At 36.1% G+C, this 18315-nt stretch overlaps 2 protein-coding genes across 2 annotated transcripts; both read right to left on the bottom strand.

Moving 5' to 3' along the window:
* Positions 1-1589: 1589 nt before the first annotated feature.
* LOC130420699 (uncharacterized) lies at positions 1590-6800 on the bottom strand. Its single transcript, XM_056748189.1, has 10 exons — positions 6595-6800; positions 6315-6513; positions 5341-5466; positions 3914-4277; positions 3017-3337; positions 2592-2894; positions 2362-2442; positions 2237-2266; positions 2021-2101; positions 1590-1923 (listed from the first exon to the last, which is right to left on the bottom strand). Exons 4-10 carry the CDS (start codon positions 3972-3974, stop codon positions 1859-1861), a joined length of 942 nt encoding a protein of 313 aa, XP_056604167.1. The 5' UTR covers positions 3975-4277; positions 5341-5466; positions 6315-6513; positions 6595-6800; the 3' UTR covers positions 1590-1858.
* Positions 6801-9600: 2800 nt separating this feature from the next.
* LOC130420466 (uncharacterized) lies at positions 9601-16273 on the bottom strand. The gene is made up of 5 exons (XM_056747751.1): positions 16213-16273; positions 14491-14802; positions 14070-14368; positions 9894-9923; positions 9601-9669 (listed from the first exon to the last, which is right to left on the bottom strand). Exons 1-5 carry the CDS (start codon positions 16271-16273, stop codon positions 9601-9603), a joined length of 771 nt encoding a protein of 256 aa, XP_056603729.1.
* Between the last annotated feature and the right edge of the window lie 2042 nt (positions 16274-18315).

The following is an 18315-nucleotide window of genomic DNA, read 5'->3' as shown; positions in this document are numbered from 1 at the left end:
TTTTCTGTTCTGTTAATCTGTTATTGTTACTATTTTCCAGTAATAATTTGGTGCAAAGTTCATGATTGCAAATTCTATTACAAGAATAAATGAATAAATAAATATATTTATTTGGTTTAAATTATGTCCCGTGTTTTAACATCTACGGAAAGTAAATGGAAAGTAAAGTAAATGTAAATTCAAGTGAATTCTTCTAAAAGTATTGATATCAATATCAGCAATTCTGGTCCTGCATTTACTTTATTTGTACAGCATCTCAAACCACTGTTTATAATCACACAGACATGTAGAATCAGTGTATGAATCTCAACAATGGTGACAATCAACAAAAGAAAACTTCATAATGCAATGCATGCTGGGTAACATCATGGTAGAAAACTCATCCATGAATACCAGCCTGTGTTGTAGTTGATCTGTTAATCTGAATTAGTCTGTTGATTTTCACCACTGTTGAGATTCAGACACATATTCTTGATGTCTGTGTGTGTCTGATCACTGTAGATTACAGTTTTATTTGCTTCAAGGTTTCACACGTCTCCTCAAACTGTGGTTCTCATACAACTAGTGATACGTGATGTGAAACAACAGAAAATGCAAAACTACAATACAATTTCAGATGTTTAATATGCCTCCATGATTTATAAATATTGTATACATCTCATCCTATGTGCAATTATAAATAGTTGTATGTATTATTGTTGTTTATTTATCATTGGTGGATCTGATGGGCAGTTCAAACACTGAGCGGGAGCAGACAGACACTTCTGAGTCTCTGACTTTTTCTCTTCCGATGAGCTGCGTGTAAATGAAGTTTCTTATGTATTTCTGCACTTGAAGCGTTGTTTAAAGCTGTTGTTATTGCTGTAAGGTGCTCATTCAACATGTGTCTGCATCTACTCCAGGTTAAATCAATGAAGCGTGCGTTGAGATGTACTTTGGAAACACAACATTGACAAAAGCCGCTGCAGTAAAGTGTAATTCTGTTGTTTATATACATCTGTTCTCTTAAAGTATTTGTGTATTTATTTATCTTCTGTGTTAAATATTCTTTCCACATTATTTGTCTTTAATATAAGTTTTTAGGCTTTCTGGAAGTCCCCACAAAGTTAATAAATCCCCCAAAAGAGTTTACAGAGCCGTGTTTACTGTGCACTGTTTACTATGAATTGGGACACAGCTATTGAGTCCTGACAATGAGTGAATGAGGAACAGTTTGTGTGTCATAATAGTATGTTGAAGTGTGCGGTGAGGTCTGGTGCTGGGGGCGTGGCTAACAGAGCATCTGAGTCTGTGACAGAGATCATTATCAGACATTTTATTCAGCTATTATGCAAAATCAAAACATGTTTAAGCAGAATTAACAGATATAAATCAACACACAATTTAACTACGCTACACAAATGCAATAACACACATGCAGTTACACAAACCGTCAGACTCTGTTGACATATTTAAAGTAATAGTTCACGAAAAAAATGAACATTCTGTCATCATTTACTCGCCCTCAAGATGTTTCAAATCTGTGTAAAATACTTTGTTCTGCTGAACACAAAGACAGAATTTGAAGAATGTGTGTAACCAAACAAAAGATTACTATAGTCAATGGTGACCCAGAACTGTTTACTTCCCCACATTCTTCAAAATATCTTCTTTTGTGTACAAAGGAAAAAATACAGGTTACTGAAGGTGAGTAAATGATGAAAGATGTTTCATCTGTGGATGAACTATCACATTAATAGAGAAAAGAAGATATTACAGACAGTCGTGGTTTAATGGTTAGAGAGTCGAACTTCTGACCAGAAGGTTGCAGGTTCAATTCTTAGGGCCGGTGGCTTACGACTGAGGTGCCCTTGAGATTTTATTCCAAAACTGCTGACATCACTGTGTCTTCTGGATGAGTGTTCTGAGTCCTTCTTCTGTTTTCTGAGAAGATAAAAGTCAATAAAAGTGATGAAGTTCTGCTGTTTGTTTTCTGGATTGTTTCAGGTGACTGTGAATGATGATGATGATGAAAACTCACGCGCTCTTCCTGCACAGATGATCTGAAGAAGAATGACAGTAGGAGCAGCAAACACTGACACCTCAACAATCACTAGAATCACTAGAAGACACAAGAACACCATTAAATCCATCAAACTCTCAAACACATGAGAAACAAACACAAGATGAGTTCAGTGAGAGTTTCACTCATGTACTTATGTAACAGGACACATGGATCACAATCAACACTTCATACCTCTTATTATTATTGATGTTGTAGTTGATGCTGTAAAAAACATAGTTTAGTTTAGATGAGTCATAATGTGCACACACACACACAAAACACACACACACACACACACACAAACGCCGATAATGTACCTTGTTGTTGTGTAGTTTCTGGTGTGTTAAGAGTTGAGAATCTCTCAGGGTTTGTGGTGGTCACTAGAATCTTGTTTGAATCTGTAGAAGATGATGAATGTTCAGAGACATCATACTGTAGAACATCACAATCATATTTCATGTTTATGTCATTTCTTCATCATCAGTACAGAGTTTAATGACTGAAGTCACTTTGAGTTCAGGACACTCCTGTCAGAGTGATGTCTTACCTGTAAATCTGACAGTATATGTGACTGAGGTCTTGATGTCATTCTTGTGTTTGAGCACACATCTCAACTCTGTGTTGTCGTCTTCATTCACGAGTGTTGTAGTCAGAGAGATGAGACAGAGTTTATCTGATCTAATCTGATATCTGGAGTCTGTCTGTAGATCAACATCAGTCTGATTCATCCACAACAGCTGGTATCCATAATAACTGAACTCATAATCACAGTCATATGTAAACAGCTGACAGGAGAAAGTGAGAGATGTGTTTGCTCTTATCTCAGTCTGTGATGATGATGATGAAGACACTGAAACACAAATCACACAACACACTCTCAGTACTCATGAGTTTCAGTGAAAACACAAGAGATAAAGAGAACTGTGATCTGAAGTTAAACATGTGTTCATATAAATGAAGAGAAACACTGACCATGAAGAACATGTAGATTAACACGTGAATCAGGTTCATGATGATGTCCATTCACATATTGTCTGCATGTGTAAACTCCACCATCATGTTGTGTTGTTTTATAGATGTTGAGAGAGCAGTCAGATGTCAGACTCAGTCTCTCAGATCTCTCTGTGTTATTCTTATTTATTCCTCCAGTAAACACTTCTACTTCAGATGATCTTGTATAATTACTGTAGATCCATGTAGTTGAGGAGCATTGATGAAGAGCATCATTACAGGACAGAGACACACTTTCACCAGAACTGATGAACACATGAGTCACTTCTGCTTCACTCACACCTGAAACAGCAGATGACATCATTCATATTAATACATCACAATATATTCAAACAGTTTAATATTTATCTCTTATTATAAAACAGTCAGTTCTGGTCCTTGATTCTGATTGGCTGAGCGGAGATCTAAGCCGTTATAAAATACCTCAATTTATAACAGCTGACTGCACAACATAACCTTTATATCATTTTATTTACTTTATTTTATGAATCCTTGCTAAGCATATGGAAGAACCCCGTGAAGCAGTGGCTTACAGTGTATTTTACTCAACTTTGTGTCGTGCCACAACGCCCTTAGCTGTTATAAAATACACTGTAACCCACTGCTTCTTGTGGCTTATTGCTTTAATGACAGATAGATTTTGATTATTTTTACATCATATAAATCAGAAGATTTGACAGTAAATCATGTGATCTAGTTCCTCTATCATCGCTCTTGACATCAGACTTTTGAATGTGAGAATAAGACACATGAACTCTATGATATATGTGACATGAGATGAAACTGAACATGTTTGTCAGAATGTCAGTGAGAGTAATGAAATGAAATCTGATGAAATAAATGTGTTGTATAGTTTACCTGTGAATAGTGAAGAGAGAAGGATCAGTCCCAGCAGACATATATCACTCTTCTCAGTCATGTTGTGTTTCTCTTACTGAGTCTCTTCTCATCATCTACTTATAGTTCTTCATGAGAACATTTGTAACTCTTCCTGTGTTTCTCATTTCCTCTTTTCTCATCGACTGAGTCATGACACAATAACGGCCTACAATTCTGTACTTTAGTAATATTTGTAAAATACTTCTGTTGTCTTAAAATAATTGGACACAGGGATCAGTTATGACTTTTGTTGTCAGAGACTTTAACAGGGTTAACTTGAAAAAGGTTTTCTCCAACTTCATTCAACCAAGCAGAGATGATCACTTCTCCATTCTTCTTCTGTCTGCATGCAAACAAATGCAGAACATGAGTGAGGTCATCTCCACACTTCTTCAAAACCACAGATCCACAGATTACCCATGATGCAGCAGACACAGACATTAATGAACACACTAACTCTGTCACAGATTATATCAATATGTCCACTGATAATATCATCAGAAAAAATCCTTGGATGTTGAATGAATGAAGAACGGTTTACACTTAATCACAGACCACATGGGGAAACATAATTATGAAACCCTGTGACATGGGTCATTCTTGAGCCAGGGGCGATTCTAGGATTTTTTCAACTGGGGGGCACATGAGGGGCCACAATTAATATAGAGGGGCCATTCTTATGTTGTGTATTTATGTAGAACTGTAGATATCCAAATCATTTCAAGTTCAGTAAGCTTTAAAATCAGCAATAAACAGTGATACCCTATTATCTTTTGATAGCAGTTATTCACTGCTCTAAATCAAAACAATAAAATACAATTTATATTAACTTATCACTTTACAAAAGTGAAAGAAAAACTGTAATAAATAAAATAATCCAATGTCTGGGAAGAAGCATTAGGAAATGGGAATCAATTATCAGAGGCACTTTCTATGGGGGTAAAATTGTTGCATATTACCAAATAAATAAATTAAGATTCACAAACAAATGTAAAGAGATTCACAAAAGTATATCAAATTCACAAATAAATAGATTAAGCGATTTACAAATGCACAGAAAGCAATTCACAAATAAATGCCAGGCAGAGTTGTGTTTGTAAAATAATAAAACATTTGTAAAAAAAAATGTTATTTGCAAATCTCATTTTATTTATTTGTGAGTTTATATTTTTTTGGAAACTCTTTACATTTATTTGTGGATCTTAATCTATTTATTTGTGAATTTGATATACTTTTGTGAATCTCTTTACATTTGTTTTTGAATCTTAATCTATTTATTTGGTAATATGCAACAATTCCTACCCCCAAACTTTCTGTTTCAAAGGCACATGAGACACACAGTTAGCAACAGTTCCTTAATGCAATTATGTATTGGCTATTTTACATGTAAAATAAAAAAGACATACCATCAGGTCCAGTAAGAGCAGTATCAGAAGTAAGTGGAAGCTCAGATTACACTTCTGAAGGTGGGTGACAAGTATCCATCTCTTTCACATCACTTTCACTCTCATCTGTTTCATCCCTAGAGACAGCTATACACAAAGGCATATTAGTAAAATACAAGGATTTTAACTACATAACTGTATGCATTCATACAATAACAATCAGGAGTGCATTTTTTTCTGTATGATACTGAAATTACCAATATACTAAAGTACCAATATATCAATATAGGGACTTCTGTTATATAAATAAATGCGTAGCCCTGAATACAGCCTACCAAAGTCATGTCACTGTTAGTGATGGGAAGTTCGGATCATTTTATTGACTCGGACCTTTGAGTCTCGTTCATCAAGAGGAACGAATCTTTTTTCGAGTCATATCGTTCCTTTCGTTCATTTAAGCAAAGTATAATTAAAATGTTACATGTCACTTTTCTTAACAAATCTACTACTTATTCAAACGTTATTAATATCACATAACTACAAATACAAAACTATAATGCTACAATAAACAGAAAAGATGAATTACTTGTATACATGGGTATTTAGTCTATGAGTAGCTCACCTCACCTCTTATCTTGATTAATTTGTCATTTCACTGTCCTTTCTATCAATAGACAAACACTAGGACTAGGCTATTCACCCGTTTGTTAGGAAGGTTGTAATTAGCTAATTTCTCTGTCCAAAGCTGTCACGTCAACATTACAAAAGACCGAACGACTCGAACCCGAAGACTCGGGAGGTGAACAAATCAATTCTCTTTCCGGCTCTGATTGCATTTGTTAAACGTCGGAGCGTGTTGCGCAATGCGCATGCGCGACTGAACGAATCACTTTCCAAGACGACCCGTTCTTCCCGAGTCACATTTAAGATTCGTTCGAATCGTTCACGAACGACCCGTCACTAGTCACTGTCCACTTTCTAGCTTGTCTACTAACCTGGGTGTACAGGGCTGTTCTGATTTATGCTCAAATCTTCCTGAACCAAGAGGTCTCCTGTTGAGCAGGCAGGCTCTGAACTCACTGTGTGTAACGTTAAACCATCACGCGGACTCTCCCTCACTGGCTGGCACTGGCTGGCACTTTCTTTGCAGAAAAATACTGAATATCTCCCTGCCTTTACGTCCTGTTACACTGCCTGAGATAACAGAGGTAAAAAGGAGGAAATTACTATTTGTTTAAATGCTATGGTTTTATTGGCGGATGACAAAAACTTTACCTTTTATCACAACCAGCCCAGCTGGAAAATTATAAACTAAAAACAGGTAAAATGTTTAAACCCCCAAAAAACAAGTCATTATCAAGGCATGCGGTTCGAGACTTTAGAATATTCGTTCTCAAGACTCGAAGTCAATGTCATGTAACTTAATTTTCTTTATTTAGAGTGTAGTAACGTAACTCAAGACCTCCACCTCTGAAAGTTAACGTAACGTTAGCTTTTAAAGTGTTGAGCGTTAGATAAACATCATACGATTTGTTTCGGCACCTCGCTTGCAATATCACTTGCTTATCGGCTGGGAAAAAAATCATAACGCAGGAAAACCCTGTTACATTCAGCCTCAGGAGCATAGTAACGTTAGATGTAATTATTAGCATTATGTTGGTCTGCTCTTGTTGTGGAAAATGTTGATCTTCAAGCTCAAAAAATTGCTCAGACAAGGAAGGTCCAGGTGTCAAAGTTTTCAACTTTATTTGTACAAGTCAAACAAAGTGAGAGTCCCCAAAACATCTCAAAACTTGGTGTTTTCCAGCCTCTACTTATAGTGAAACTTTTCAAAGGTGAACCAATCAGGTAATTACCCGTTATCTCTTATTTTTTATCATCCTAACTGTCCTGTCTGCCACCATTATCTTTAGGCAACAAGGTTTCATGTCTAATAGTGGAATCTCAACCTTGACTTAATTTTTAAAAATAGTTGTGCCATCTGGCTTTTCAAAAATGAGCTGTGCTATAATTTATTTGGGTCTGGCCTTCACACCATCCCTGGATTTTGTATTACTGAAAATGATTAAAATAGTTCATAAAATCAAGAATCATGCATAAATGTATTGATTATATCATTCAAAACAATCTTATCGTTCCAATACTCATCTCTAAGTTAATGTGATTTCTGATCTACTAACACGTCTTTGTTACAAACATTCCTATGAATACTTCTTTATAATCGGGGTAAATAAAAAGCCCCATAGTACACAGAATATGATCAGAATTATACACAATACTCTCAGAGAATACATCGAGCCTGGTCTGTCCTAACACTGAAAGACGGTAACGTTACCAAACTCTAGCACTGCAACAACTCGCTAATCGAAAGAAAATAAGCTGTATAAAATAGATCAACTTACCGTGTGTTTTTTTTTCCGTTGGAAAACAGTTGCTATTCTTGGTCCTCGTTGAGAAGCATCGCGACGCGGAATCATAAATTATTCTACTACAAGCTGAAAGATTTGATTTGAATTTTTGAGTGACAGACAAGTAGAAGGGTGGGGGCACACTGGGGGGCCAATCAGTTTTCAGGAGGGGCCAGTGCCCCCATGGCCCCTCCCCCTGTCTACGCCACTGTCTGGAGGACAGTAAATACATTTTAATAGTGAATTCATCCTCTGGTTCTGACTCATGTTCATATAATAACTCAACATCATCAGTATTCAGTAATACAGGTTTGTGTTGTTCAGATAAAGCTGAAACTGAAGGATCATGGGATAGAGAAGATCACAACAGTGACATGGAAACTGCAGCCTGATGAAAATGTTTTCACACCAAAACTTGATGTTTCATTTTGAATATTTAACTTCACGTAGCACATCTGTGATCTGCGAGAAATCATGACTTATAATTCATACTGTAAATTTCACTGATACTTTAAACTTTTATTCTGAAATCTGGAAAAATAACAGTTATATAACAGTTAAATGATGATGTTGTGATTATGTGCTGTTGTGGGGTTGTGAAGTGTGAAGTGTGAATTCAGCATCTACTGCTACATGAATGAATCATAAACTGGTTTAATAATTAATTAAAACTTTGACTTTCTTTTAGAAATCTTATAATGAACATTTACTGAGGTGTGTATTATAGTTTCATTTATTCTGCTTGATTTTTTTTATTTTAGTGACATGATTTCATTCTGTTGAGTCAATTTTCATAGACCTGTGAACTAAAGCTTTTGAAATCATTTGTATTCTTTCTCTGATCATTTGTTGTTAATGAACAATCGTTTTATTGAGGTGTTAAAATAAGCTGCTGTCGCCATTAGTGGTTAAAATGTTTTCCTCTCAATGTTAATATTGGCCGAAAACATTTATTGAATTAATGACATTGGCAATACTCAACTAAAGGAAACATTGCTCACTATAATTGTGACTTTAAATTAAACTTTTTAATCATATAGTTAAATTATTTAGGTTATTTGTTTACTATAAAGTCTTTAAATTAATTATTTAATTAAATATATAAATATTTTAAATATATGGACAATTTTTATACTATAATATTTTCAAATATATACTCATTATGTCTATCTTTGTTACATTAACTGGTAGATGTGTTGAGATGTTTGTGCTGTTATTTTAATGTGTCTGTTTGTATTTGATCAACATTGGTCATTTTGAAGGCAGTATTAAACCTTTATTTTGTTCCTTCTCTGTATGTTCCTTAAATAATATACTTTTTATTTTTTAAACTGACTTTGCTTGTATCAGCTTTATTAGCAACAGTTGCTGGTGTAGTCATATTAATGGAAACTACTACATTGGTCATACTTTGGAAAGTAATTGTGTTATGCTTTACAGTACACTACACAATGTATGATAATTCATTTGCAGCAGAGATGAAGTTCTGCTGGGGACAGAGGTCTAAAATGTTAGGCCCATACATTAAATACATTATAATGTCTTAACATTTCTTATGGGGTTCTTCATTTAAGATAAAAAGTCAAACTAAGAAATCTGTTTCCATGACACTACACCAATTTGATCACGTACAGTATTAATAAGACCTATGAAAATTCATCAGACATGTTAGGATTCAATAACATGTGGACAATAACATCAAATAATAAACAAACAGACAACAAACAAACATTCCAAAGCCAACCAAAAATACATCAAATAAATCAAATCTGCACTTGAGTTTGTTTGTCAAAGGAAATTTAAGTTTTGTATAATTATGTGTGTTTGTGTTTTATTTGCGAGTGGTTTTGTTCAGGGAGGATTAAACATCTCTTCAAGCGTCTTCAGGTTCAGTTTTTCCTCCTCTGATGACGGCATAAGTCACATCACCAGCAGACTGAACCTGAATGAACATTACAGAAACCCATCACACCATGTTTAAATACATAGATTTATTAAAGCAAGATTATACAAATACATATTTATGAGACTGTATATCATGAAGATATTGCAGCGCATTAAATCATGTATGTAGTTTGAGAGTTTAGAATGGAGGGCGGATGTAAATGTTTGTAGTTTCTACTCACAATGTTGTTTCTTCAGTTGTTTTTTACTGACAACGGTTACCTCAGAATAAACCACATCATCTTTCTGCTCCTAAACATCAACACAGATATAAAGGACTGAAAAACTCTCCACTCGCTGTTTGTAGACAGACTATAGTGAGAGTTAACAGATGTAGTTGTGAAGTTTGAAATCACTGTGTTTTATTACTCCAAAGAACAAAGTCTTCAAAGATTGATTTTAAAGTCATGTTTAGAGGACTGTTAAGATAGTATAAACAAATTAAAATAATGCCGATATAAACCAAAGAACAATTAACACAGTGACTGTAAATATTCACAAATCTCATGAATCTTTGGTTTATTGCAGATGAAGGAAACTGTTTACTAACATGTGTGATAGGAGTAGAAGGAACAATGTTGATTGTGTCATATGTTCCATATTGTCATTCTTAGATGTGATCTAAAGGAAAGGAAATGTACAGCAACACAATGTAACAGATTATTTTTATCCAACATGACTTATGATGATATCTCACAGATCAAGCCGTTACTATACTCACCACAGGGTCTCCAGACAATCTTTGATCTGAAACATAAACATGTCTCATTGCATTTTAATCATTAAATAGGTCAGCAGGAGACAGAATGTTTTTAAGGCATATATAGTACACATGGCCAGTCAGTCAACACTGTCAACACGTGATGTAACACCATTCTTATACTGTGATTATACTTTACTTTACTTTCTGTTATTGTTGATTTATGAAACACAATTGTTATAGCAAAGAAAACAACTGTTGTGTACTCACTCTGAACATACTGAGTAACTAATGATGAAGATCCACTGATCTCATGTGTAAATTTAGTCTGGTTATCATTTTTATCACAAAGCATCATAACTTCATAAATGGACTTTGGTCATTCACAGCTGTATAAACTGCTGATATTAGAGATAAACAGCATCTGATTTAAAGGGATATTTCACCCCAAAATGAAAATTCTGTCATCATTTACTCACATTCAACTTGTTCTTAATCTGAATACATTTCTTTGTTTTGATGAAGAACGGAAAGAATGATTATAACAAAACAGTTCTTGGACCCTATTGACTACCATAGTAAGAAAAAATGTTGTTTTGTTCCGTTAAAACAAAAGAAAAGATATTTTGAAAATGTTGGACAGCAAACAGTTCTGAGACACTTTTGACTTCCATTGTCATTTTTCCTACTATGGTAGTCAATGGGGTTCAAGAACTGATTGATTACAAGCGTTCTGTCAAATATCTTTCTCTGTGTTCAACCAAACAAAGACATTTAAACAAATTTGTAACCACTAGAGAGTGAGTAATTCATGACAGAATTTTTCATTTTTGGGTGAACTTTACCTTTAAGGAGAGAGACTGAAGACCAGTCACAAGCAGGAGCAGAAGAATTAGCTTTTTATCAGATTATTAAAATCTTAGAAACTGTATTCCGATGGCCTCTTGAAATCAGCATACTCACCTGATCTTTTGATATAAATCACACAAAGAACAGCAACAGTAAGTAGAAGAAGTAATGAAGCTATCACAGCAATGGTCACTGTTTGAGAGCTGGTCACTGAGGAAGAAAAATAATAAAATTACAAATTAAAGTCATTAAAAAGTGAACAATGTTTGTGATCATCCCCAGACAAAAACAGCTCAATCAAAACCTGTAAACAACATTTAGTTAATTCACTTTAATTAACAGAATATTTATTTGGTGAAAAAGTCCCGTTATGGGGATCATTGTTATCTTTTGTTGGGCCCTTGACTCTTGACTTAGTCTTGTGTGTGTGTGTGTCGTGACTGCATGCTTCTAAAAACATCCGTTATGATGATGCTAATGGGAATCTAATCAAGTGGTGTTATTGTTATGCTTTTATCGGGCCATTTTGGGAACTTAATCCACCATGACAACAGAGTTTCCATCCCTCTCTGTGAGCTTGTGTAAGCACATGGATGTCTCTCAGGCTGAATCAGACAAACTTCCTTACTTGGACGATTCTCTGTGGTTGGCGTTGTTGGAATACCGGGTAGACGTTTTCGAAAGATTGAATTCATCGAACAGATCGATGCAAGGAAGAAATGAAAACATTTAGCTTCTTTCAGAAAAATTTAGTGCCTTCGTTGGCAAATTTGATCTTTTGTCTGATTGGTTGATGAATAAAAGTATTGACATGTTTCCCAAATTCGAAGAGAGACGGTGCAAGAGACGGTATAAATATTTCCACTTTGATTGATGTAGTTGCTCAGCATATTAATGGACTAAAACAACAATTCGTCTGTTATTTCAGTGAGGATTTCAGTTTGTCTGGGCCAGAGACCCCATCAGTTTCCCAGAAAAGATCTAACGATTGACATGGAGGAGCAGTTAGATGAGTTAAAGAGCGACACCAGATTGAGACATCTTTATAGCTCTTTCTCTCTGCCTTCGTTTTGGATGAATGTGAAGACTGAATATCTGCATTTGTCTGACACTGTAATTAAATCTCTGCTTCCACTTGCCTCAACTTATTTGTGCAAGCTGGGTTTTCCACTGTATTATTGTTCAACACATTTTTAGTAAATGTCTATTAAAAATGTGTTCTCCACCACTGTCCTTTATATAGTTTTAAAGAAGTTTAAAGAAAGTGCAAGTTTAAAAAATTTACAAAAAAACACAAGAGGAGAGATTTGGTGGGCAGATGGGCACTAGCTCAAGCCACAGTGCCACTCCGTGAACGCAGTCCGGTTCCCGTTGGTCCGGGAGTTTCAAAGGAGAAAAATCTGAAATACGGGAATAATAACTAGAAATGTACATTTTCTGAAGAAAATGTGAGTGGTGCTTCGTGGCAAACCGCGGAAATGGGCTCTAGGGTGATGACACTAAAAGAAAGAAATGAATCTAAACAACCCCCATGTCTCTACGATGTTCTGATGGAAAGATATAGATATTGCTAAATGGTTGCTATGGGCATGGCTTCATAACGCAATGAAGTTCCTGGGACACTGATTGGTTGCCTAAGTCAATTGAGGCAATCCCCTTGTCTCTACCACACTGTGCTTAAGAGATATCCACCTGGTTCTTTTATAATGCGAGTCTATGGGAAAGGTTGCTAGGTTGCTGTAAATGGTTGCTAGGGGCGTGGTATCATAGCGTCATGATGACCATGTGATTGGTTGTCCGAGGCAAATGAGCCCACCCCCTTGTCTCTAAGTGGTTGTACTGTGAAGGTATTCAGCTCGGGACAGTTATGACAGTTATGACTCCTTATACGGGCATGTTTCCTCCCTATGTAAAGTCAACGGGATATTTTGGGGGCTCTTAAACCCCAGGGGTACAACTAACCCCCCCATTGTGATGTATGTTCCTACAGAGGCTGATAGCTTCTTCAAAAGTGGCAATTCGCATATTTCTAAAAATTTCTCGCTCGGAGCTACGACCCCTCAAAATTCCACGCAATGTTAAGTCAATGGGATTTTCGGTGTGTTTTTTTGCCCCTCTATCGAAACCCCCTGTGCCTGATCCCTTATAAAAGTCATAGCACACCATTCCCAATATAGGCCCGTCGATTTGAGGCCTCATTCAGGGGCCTACGACAAAAACTGCAGGTTAAAATATTTCCAGCACAACAGTAATAATGATGCTTTTATAACACCACTAACTAAACGTGAGGGTGGAGGTGATGTGTGTGAAAACAGGAGTGTTGACCGGTATGATCTGGATTCTCTGTCTAAAGATCATGGTGTGGTGTCATGGGTAAATAATCAATGTTTCTGTTCTTTCGCTTTCTTGTCTCTCAGTGATTTGTTTTCTTTTTAGCGCTGCACTGCGATAACGCTTGTCAGCCATAATAACAGCGTCTTAATGCAGAGACAGGATTCACTGCGGTGAACATGACGGATAGAATCCACAAATAACCAATCAGGAAATGCCAACATGACTGACGGATAGTTTAGCCAATCAAACGACATCATTCCTTACAAAAGGCAGTGCTATTGTCCGGCCATGACTATGATCAGTGTTTGCTTTATTTGGGCTCTTGACTTTCATTGTGTCTGTTAAAGTTCCTCTTTCTATACATGTGATGTGTTTCTATAAGAAGACATCATACTGTAGAACATCACAATCATATTTCATGTTTATGTCATTTCTTCATCATCAGTACAGAGTTTAATGACTGAAGTCACTTTGAGTTCAGGACACTCCTGTCAGAGTGATGTCTTACCTGTAAATCTGACAGTATATGTGACTGAGGTCTTGATGTCATTCTTGTGTTTGAGCACACATCTCAACTCTGTGTTGTCGTCTTCATTCACGAGTGTTGTAGTCAGAGAGATGAGACAGAGTTTATCTGATCTAATCTGATATCTGGAGTCTGTCTGTAGATCAACATCAGTCTGATTCATCCACACCAGCTGAAATCCATCATAACTGAACAAATATTCACAGTCATATGAAAACAGCTGACAGGAGAGAGTGACAGATGTGTTTGCTCTTATCTCAGTCTGTGATGATGATGATGATGAAGACACTGAAACACAAATCACACAACACACTCTCAGTACTCATGAGTTTCAGTGAAAACACAAGAGATAAAGAGAACTGTGATCTGAAGTTAAACATGTGTTCATATCAATGAAGAGAAACACTGACCATGAAGAACATGTAGATAAACATGTGAATCAGGTCCATGATGATGTCCATTCACATATTGTCTGCAGGTGTAAAGTCCACCATCATGTTGTGTTGTGTTATAGATGTTGAGAGAGCAGTCAGATGTCAGACTCAGTCTCTCAGAGTTATTCTTATTTATTCCTCCAGTAAACACTTCTACTGTAGATGATGTTGTATATTTATTGTAGATCCATGTAGTTGAGGAGCATTGATGAAGATCATCATTACAGGACAGAGACACACTTTCACCAGAACTGATGAACACATGAGTGTGTTTTGCTCCACTCACACCTGAAACAGCAGATGACATCATTCATATTAATACATCACAATATATTCAAACAGTTTAATATTTATCTCTTAATGACAGATATATTTGTATTATTTTTACATCACATTATTCAGAAGATTTCACAGAAGATAATGTGATCTAGTTCCTCTATCATCGACTCTTGACATCAGACTTTTGAATGTGGAGGAAGTTCTCAAACACTTCACAGTTTTTAATACAAAATTTAAGATAAATCTTCTTTTATTTTGTTCTTTGATGATCATTAGTGACATGAGTCACAGCAGCAGGTTTAAGAACGCGGCCCCTTTAAGAGCTGTCTCAGGACGCACATCTGACCGTCACCACACTCTCATTATCACAATTCTTTGCATTCATTTAAGATTTTATTTTACACTTTAAAGTCTGTGCTTAAGAAAATGCTAGAAAAAACGGCTTTCTGTCATAATCTTGTGTGGCTTTATTCAATAAAGCACGAAAGAGAAGTTAACACAGATGAGCTGTCTGACAGAGATTCACAGACGCAGTCTTTAGTCTGTTACTGTTCACACCAGACTGGACCTCGCGTTGCGTTCTGCTGCGTCTCACAGTTTAGAAGATCTCTATCTTCATTGAACATGTCAAAGCAACTGTTTCAAATCACACTTACGTGGTTTAAAAGCCTGAACATGAATACAAGCGTGAATACAATGTAACACTTGACAAAGAATGTCAAAACAAACAGATGTTGTGTTAATTGAGTTAAATATTTTTCAGGGGTTACTTTGAAAAAATGTATCACATGCGTTAACATGTTGACAGCACTAGTTGTAATGCAATATAAAATGTTTTTTTAAAAGCTCATATACACAACCGTTCAGACAACCACCACGGGTTTCACAATCAGGACTGTTACAGGCACCACTTCTTTTTTATTTTTAAAGGAGATCTTTCAGATACAAAAACAAGAGGTTTGTAAAAGCTGAACCTGGAATAACAAGAATTTTATCATGTAAAATATTTCAAATGTATTCAATCTTTCCTATACATCCATTTCTTAGCTGAAATGTAAAACTGTTGTGTTTGTATTCCTTTCCATATTTCTCTGTTTTTAGCAGTTTTAACAGACCCTCAAATGAAAATGCAGATTTACACCAAAGGAGTCCTTCTTCCAGCTGCCAAATATCACGTTTGAGCAGCGCTATACACGGACTAGAACAACTAAAACATTGACGTACTTGTACACATTATATACAATAAATGTAACCATGTTTATTTCTTAAGATAGTTTTTTTTATCTCTTACACAACACTGTTCATGACACATGAACTCTATAATAAATGTGACATGAGATGAAACTGAACATGTTTGTCAGAATGTCAGTGAGAGTAATGAAATGAAATGTGATGAAATAAATGTGTTGTATAGTTTACCTGTGAATAGTGAAGAGAGAAGGATCAGTCCCAGCAGACATATATCACTCTTCTCAGTCATGTTGTGTTTCTCTTACTGAGTCTCTTCTCATCATCTACTTATAGTTCTTCATGAGAACATTTGTAACTCTTCCTGTGTTTCTCATTTCCTCTTTTCTCATCGACTGAGTCATGACACTATTATAGACTAGAACACATTCTGTAGTTTAATGGTGATATTTGTAAATGACTTCTGTTGTCTTAAAATAATTGGACACAGTGCTCAGTTATGACTTTTGTTGTCAGAGACTTTAACAGGACTAACATGATGAAGGTTTTCTACAAATTCATTCAACACAAGACTTTCCTGCCCGAGCAGAGCAGACGCACAGCCTTCATTAAAGCTGATCACACCTCCGTTCTTCTTCTGTCTCCACACACACACAAAAGCAGAACATGAGTGAGGTCATCTTCACACTTCTTACAAACCACAGATCGGCAGATTACCCATGATGCAGCAGACACACACATTAATAAACACACTAACTCTGTCACAGATTATATCATGTATGTTTCATCAGTTATGCGAAATCTTGAATATATATTTAAAATATATTTCTTTTGTTGAATGAAACTAAAATGTTTCAATGAATTCATTTGAACTGTAATGACTTGTGACTGTTGGTGTAAAAGCAGTCGGGGTCTATCAGCGGCGGAGTCTGAGGTGTGGTCCAGACTTGCCAAGGGTCTGCTCCAGAGTCCTTTTCATGATGGCTAATTTTTTTAGGGGGTCATATATGAGATGCAGTTGTGTTGGGGTTGTGCAGACAAGAGACGAAGGAGATTAGAATTCATACTTGTATTCAATGTGTCTCATGTACAGCTGCTTTGTAACAATGTAAATTGTAAAAAGCGCTATATAAATAAAGTTGAGTTGAGATCTTGCGCTTAACGCATTGGTCACATATAGGCTACTGATATATTTTGCTGTTTACATTCACTTGGATGTAGTGACTGCGTGAGTAATTTTGAGAAAGACGTGAGTGGGAACGGCACGCTATGAAGAGAACTTATGCACACTGAATACATGATACAGACATGTTGTAGTTAACCAGCAGTCGCTATTGGAAGTGTTGTTTATATTTACTATTCTCCAGTAAGCTTACGGTCGGCTGACTGCCACTCACTAAACAGTACAGATGCTGAGAAAAGTGCACACCTGCTGGCAAGAGATATTTCAGCTCGAATGGCAGTGGTGAAGTGAAGTCAGAAGATAGAGCTAAATATATTTTTCAAATATAGAGAGTTTGTACTCACCCGGCTTCTGCTCCTGCAGTTAATGTGTGAACTAATGTTTACGCTTAAAGAGAAAAGTAATAACATTACAAACTGGGGCCAGCATTATGTGTACAGTTGTATATGATGCACATGTTAAAAAAGGACTGAGAAAGAATGTGTATATGTCCTTTCACCATGAACCCATAAAGTATGACACGCATGATTTGATTGTTCAAGGTCTCCAGAGAAAACAGGAGAAAAAGGAGGAGAGGAAGAACAAGTGTAGAACCAACCCTTCTGAAATCAATGAGTGATATGATTTACAAAGTTACACAAATGATAAGGTTGATTCGTCAGCAAGAACATATCAATAAAAACTTACTGAAGCTTACAAGGGAAATATTAATAGATAATAACCTTTGCTCTAGATTAGAAGTGACCACAGCCGAGGTTGATTCATTGGCTTCGCCTGAAGAATTTTTGCTTATGCTTCTGCAACATTTAGATAGATGCAGACTATTATCTTGACACCTCCGCTCAGAGGAATGAGGGTGTTAAGGTCAGCGATGAATTACTTGGAACATAGTGTGTGTGAAGCCATTTATATGTTCATTTATGGGGGAAACAGATGTCAACTGTGATAAACCAGAGATCTTATCTCCATTGTGGTTAAAAGGTGTCGCTGCTTCATGAGATCTGTTTATGTTTAGGTAAGAGATGTGTGTCAAAGTGTGTAGTGTCCATATAAGGGATGTATATCCTGGCACACGACCCCTTTGTATGACGGGGATGGTATAAAAGAGGAACTCACATATTGTACGAGGCTGAACCTTGTGGTGAAGACTT

This window comes from Triplophysa dalaica, chromosome 5 (assembly GCF_015846415.1).
Source record: "Triplophysa dalaica isolate WHDGS20190420 chromosome 5, ASM1584641v1, whole genome shotgun sequence".
In the NCBI taxonomy this organism is placed as follows: Eukaryota; Metazoa; Chordata; class Actinopteri; order Cypriniformes; family Nemacheilidae; genus Triplophysa; species Triplophysa dalaica.
Note: the sequence above shows the minus strand (reverse complement) of the source record. Positions and strands in the feature narration are given on the sequence as shown.

What these genes read in the sequence shown, in the direction of transcription:
- LOC130420699 (XM_056748189.1), bottom strand. Translation starts at nt 3,974, where the DNA reads ATGACTGAGAAGAGTGATATATGTCTGCTGGGACTGATCCTTCTCTCT. An exon ending in TCTCTCTTCACTATTCACAG is followed by an intron (nt 3,338 to 3,913) that starts GTAAACTATACA and finishes CTGCTGTTTCAG; the next exon opens with GTGTGAGTGAAGCAGAAGTG. An exon ending in ATATACTGTCAGATTTACAG is followed by an intron (nt 2,443 to 2,591) that starts GTAAGACATCAC and finishes CATCTTCTACAG; the next exon opens with ATTCAAACAAGATTCTAGTG.
- LOC130420466 (XM_056747751.1), bottom strand. Translation starts at nt 16,273, where the DNA reads ATGACTGAGAAGAGTGATATATGTCTGCTGGGACTGATCCTTCTCTCT. An exon ending in TTATCTACATGTTCTTCATG is followed by an intron (nt 14,369 to 14,490) that starts GTCAGTGTTTCT and finishes TTTGTGTTTCAG; the next exon opens with TGTCTTCATCATCATCATCA. An exon ending in CAGTCACATATACTGTCAGA is followed by an intron (nt 9,924 to 14,069) that starts TTTACAGGTAAG and finishes GTTGATGTTTAG; the next exon opens with GAGCAGAAAGATGATGTGGT.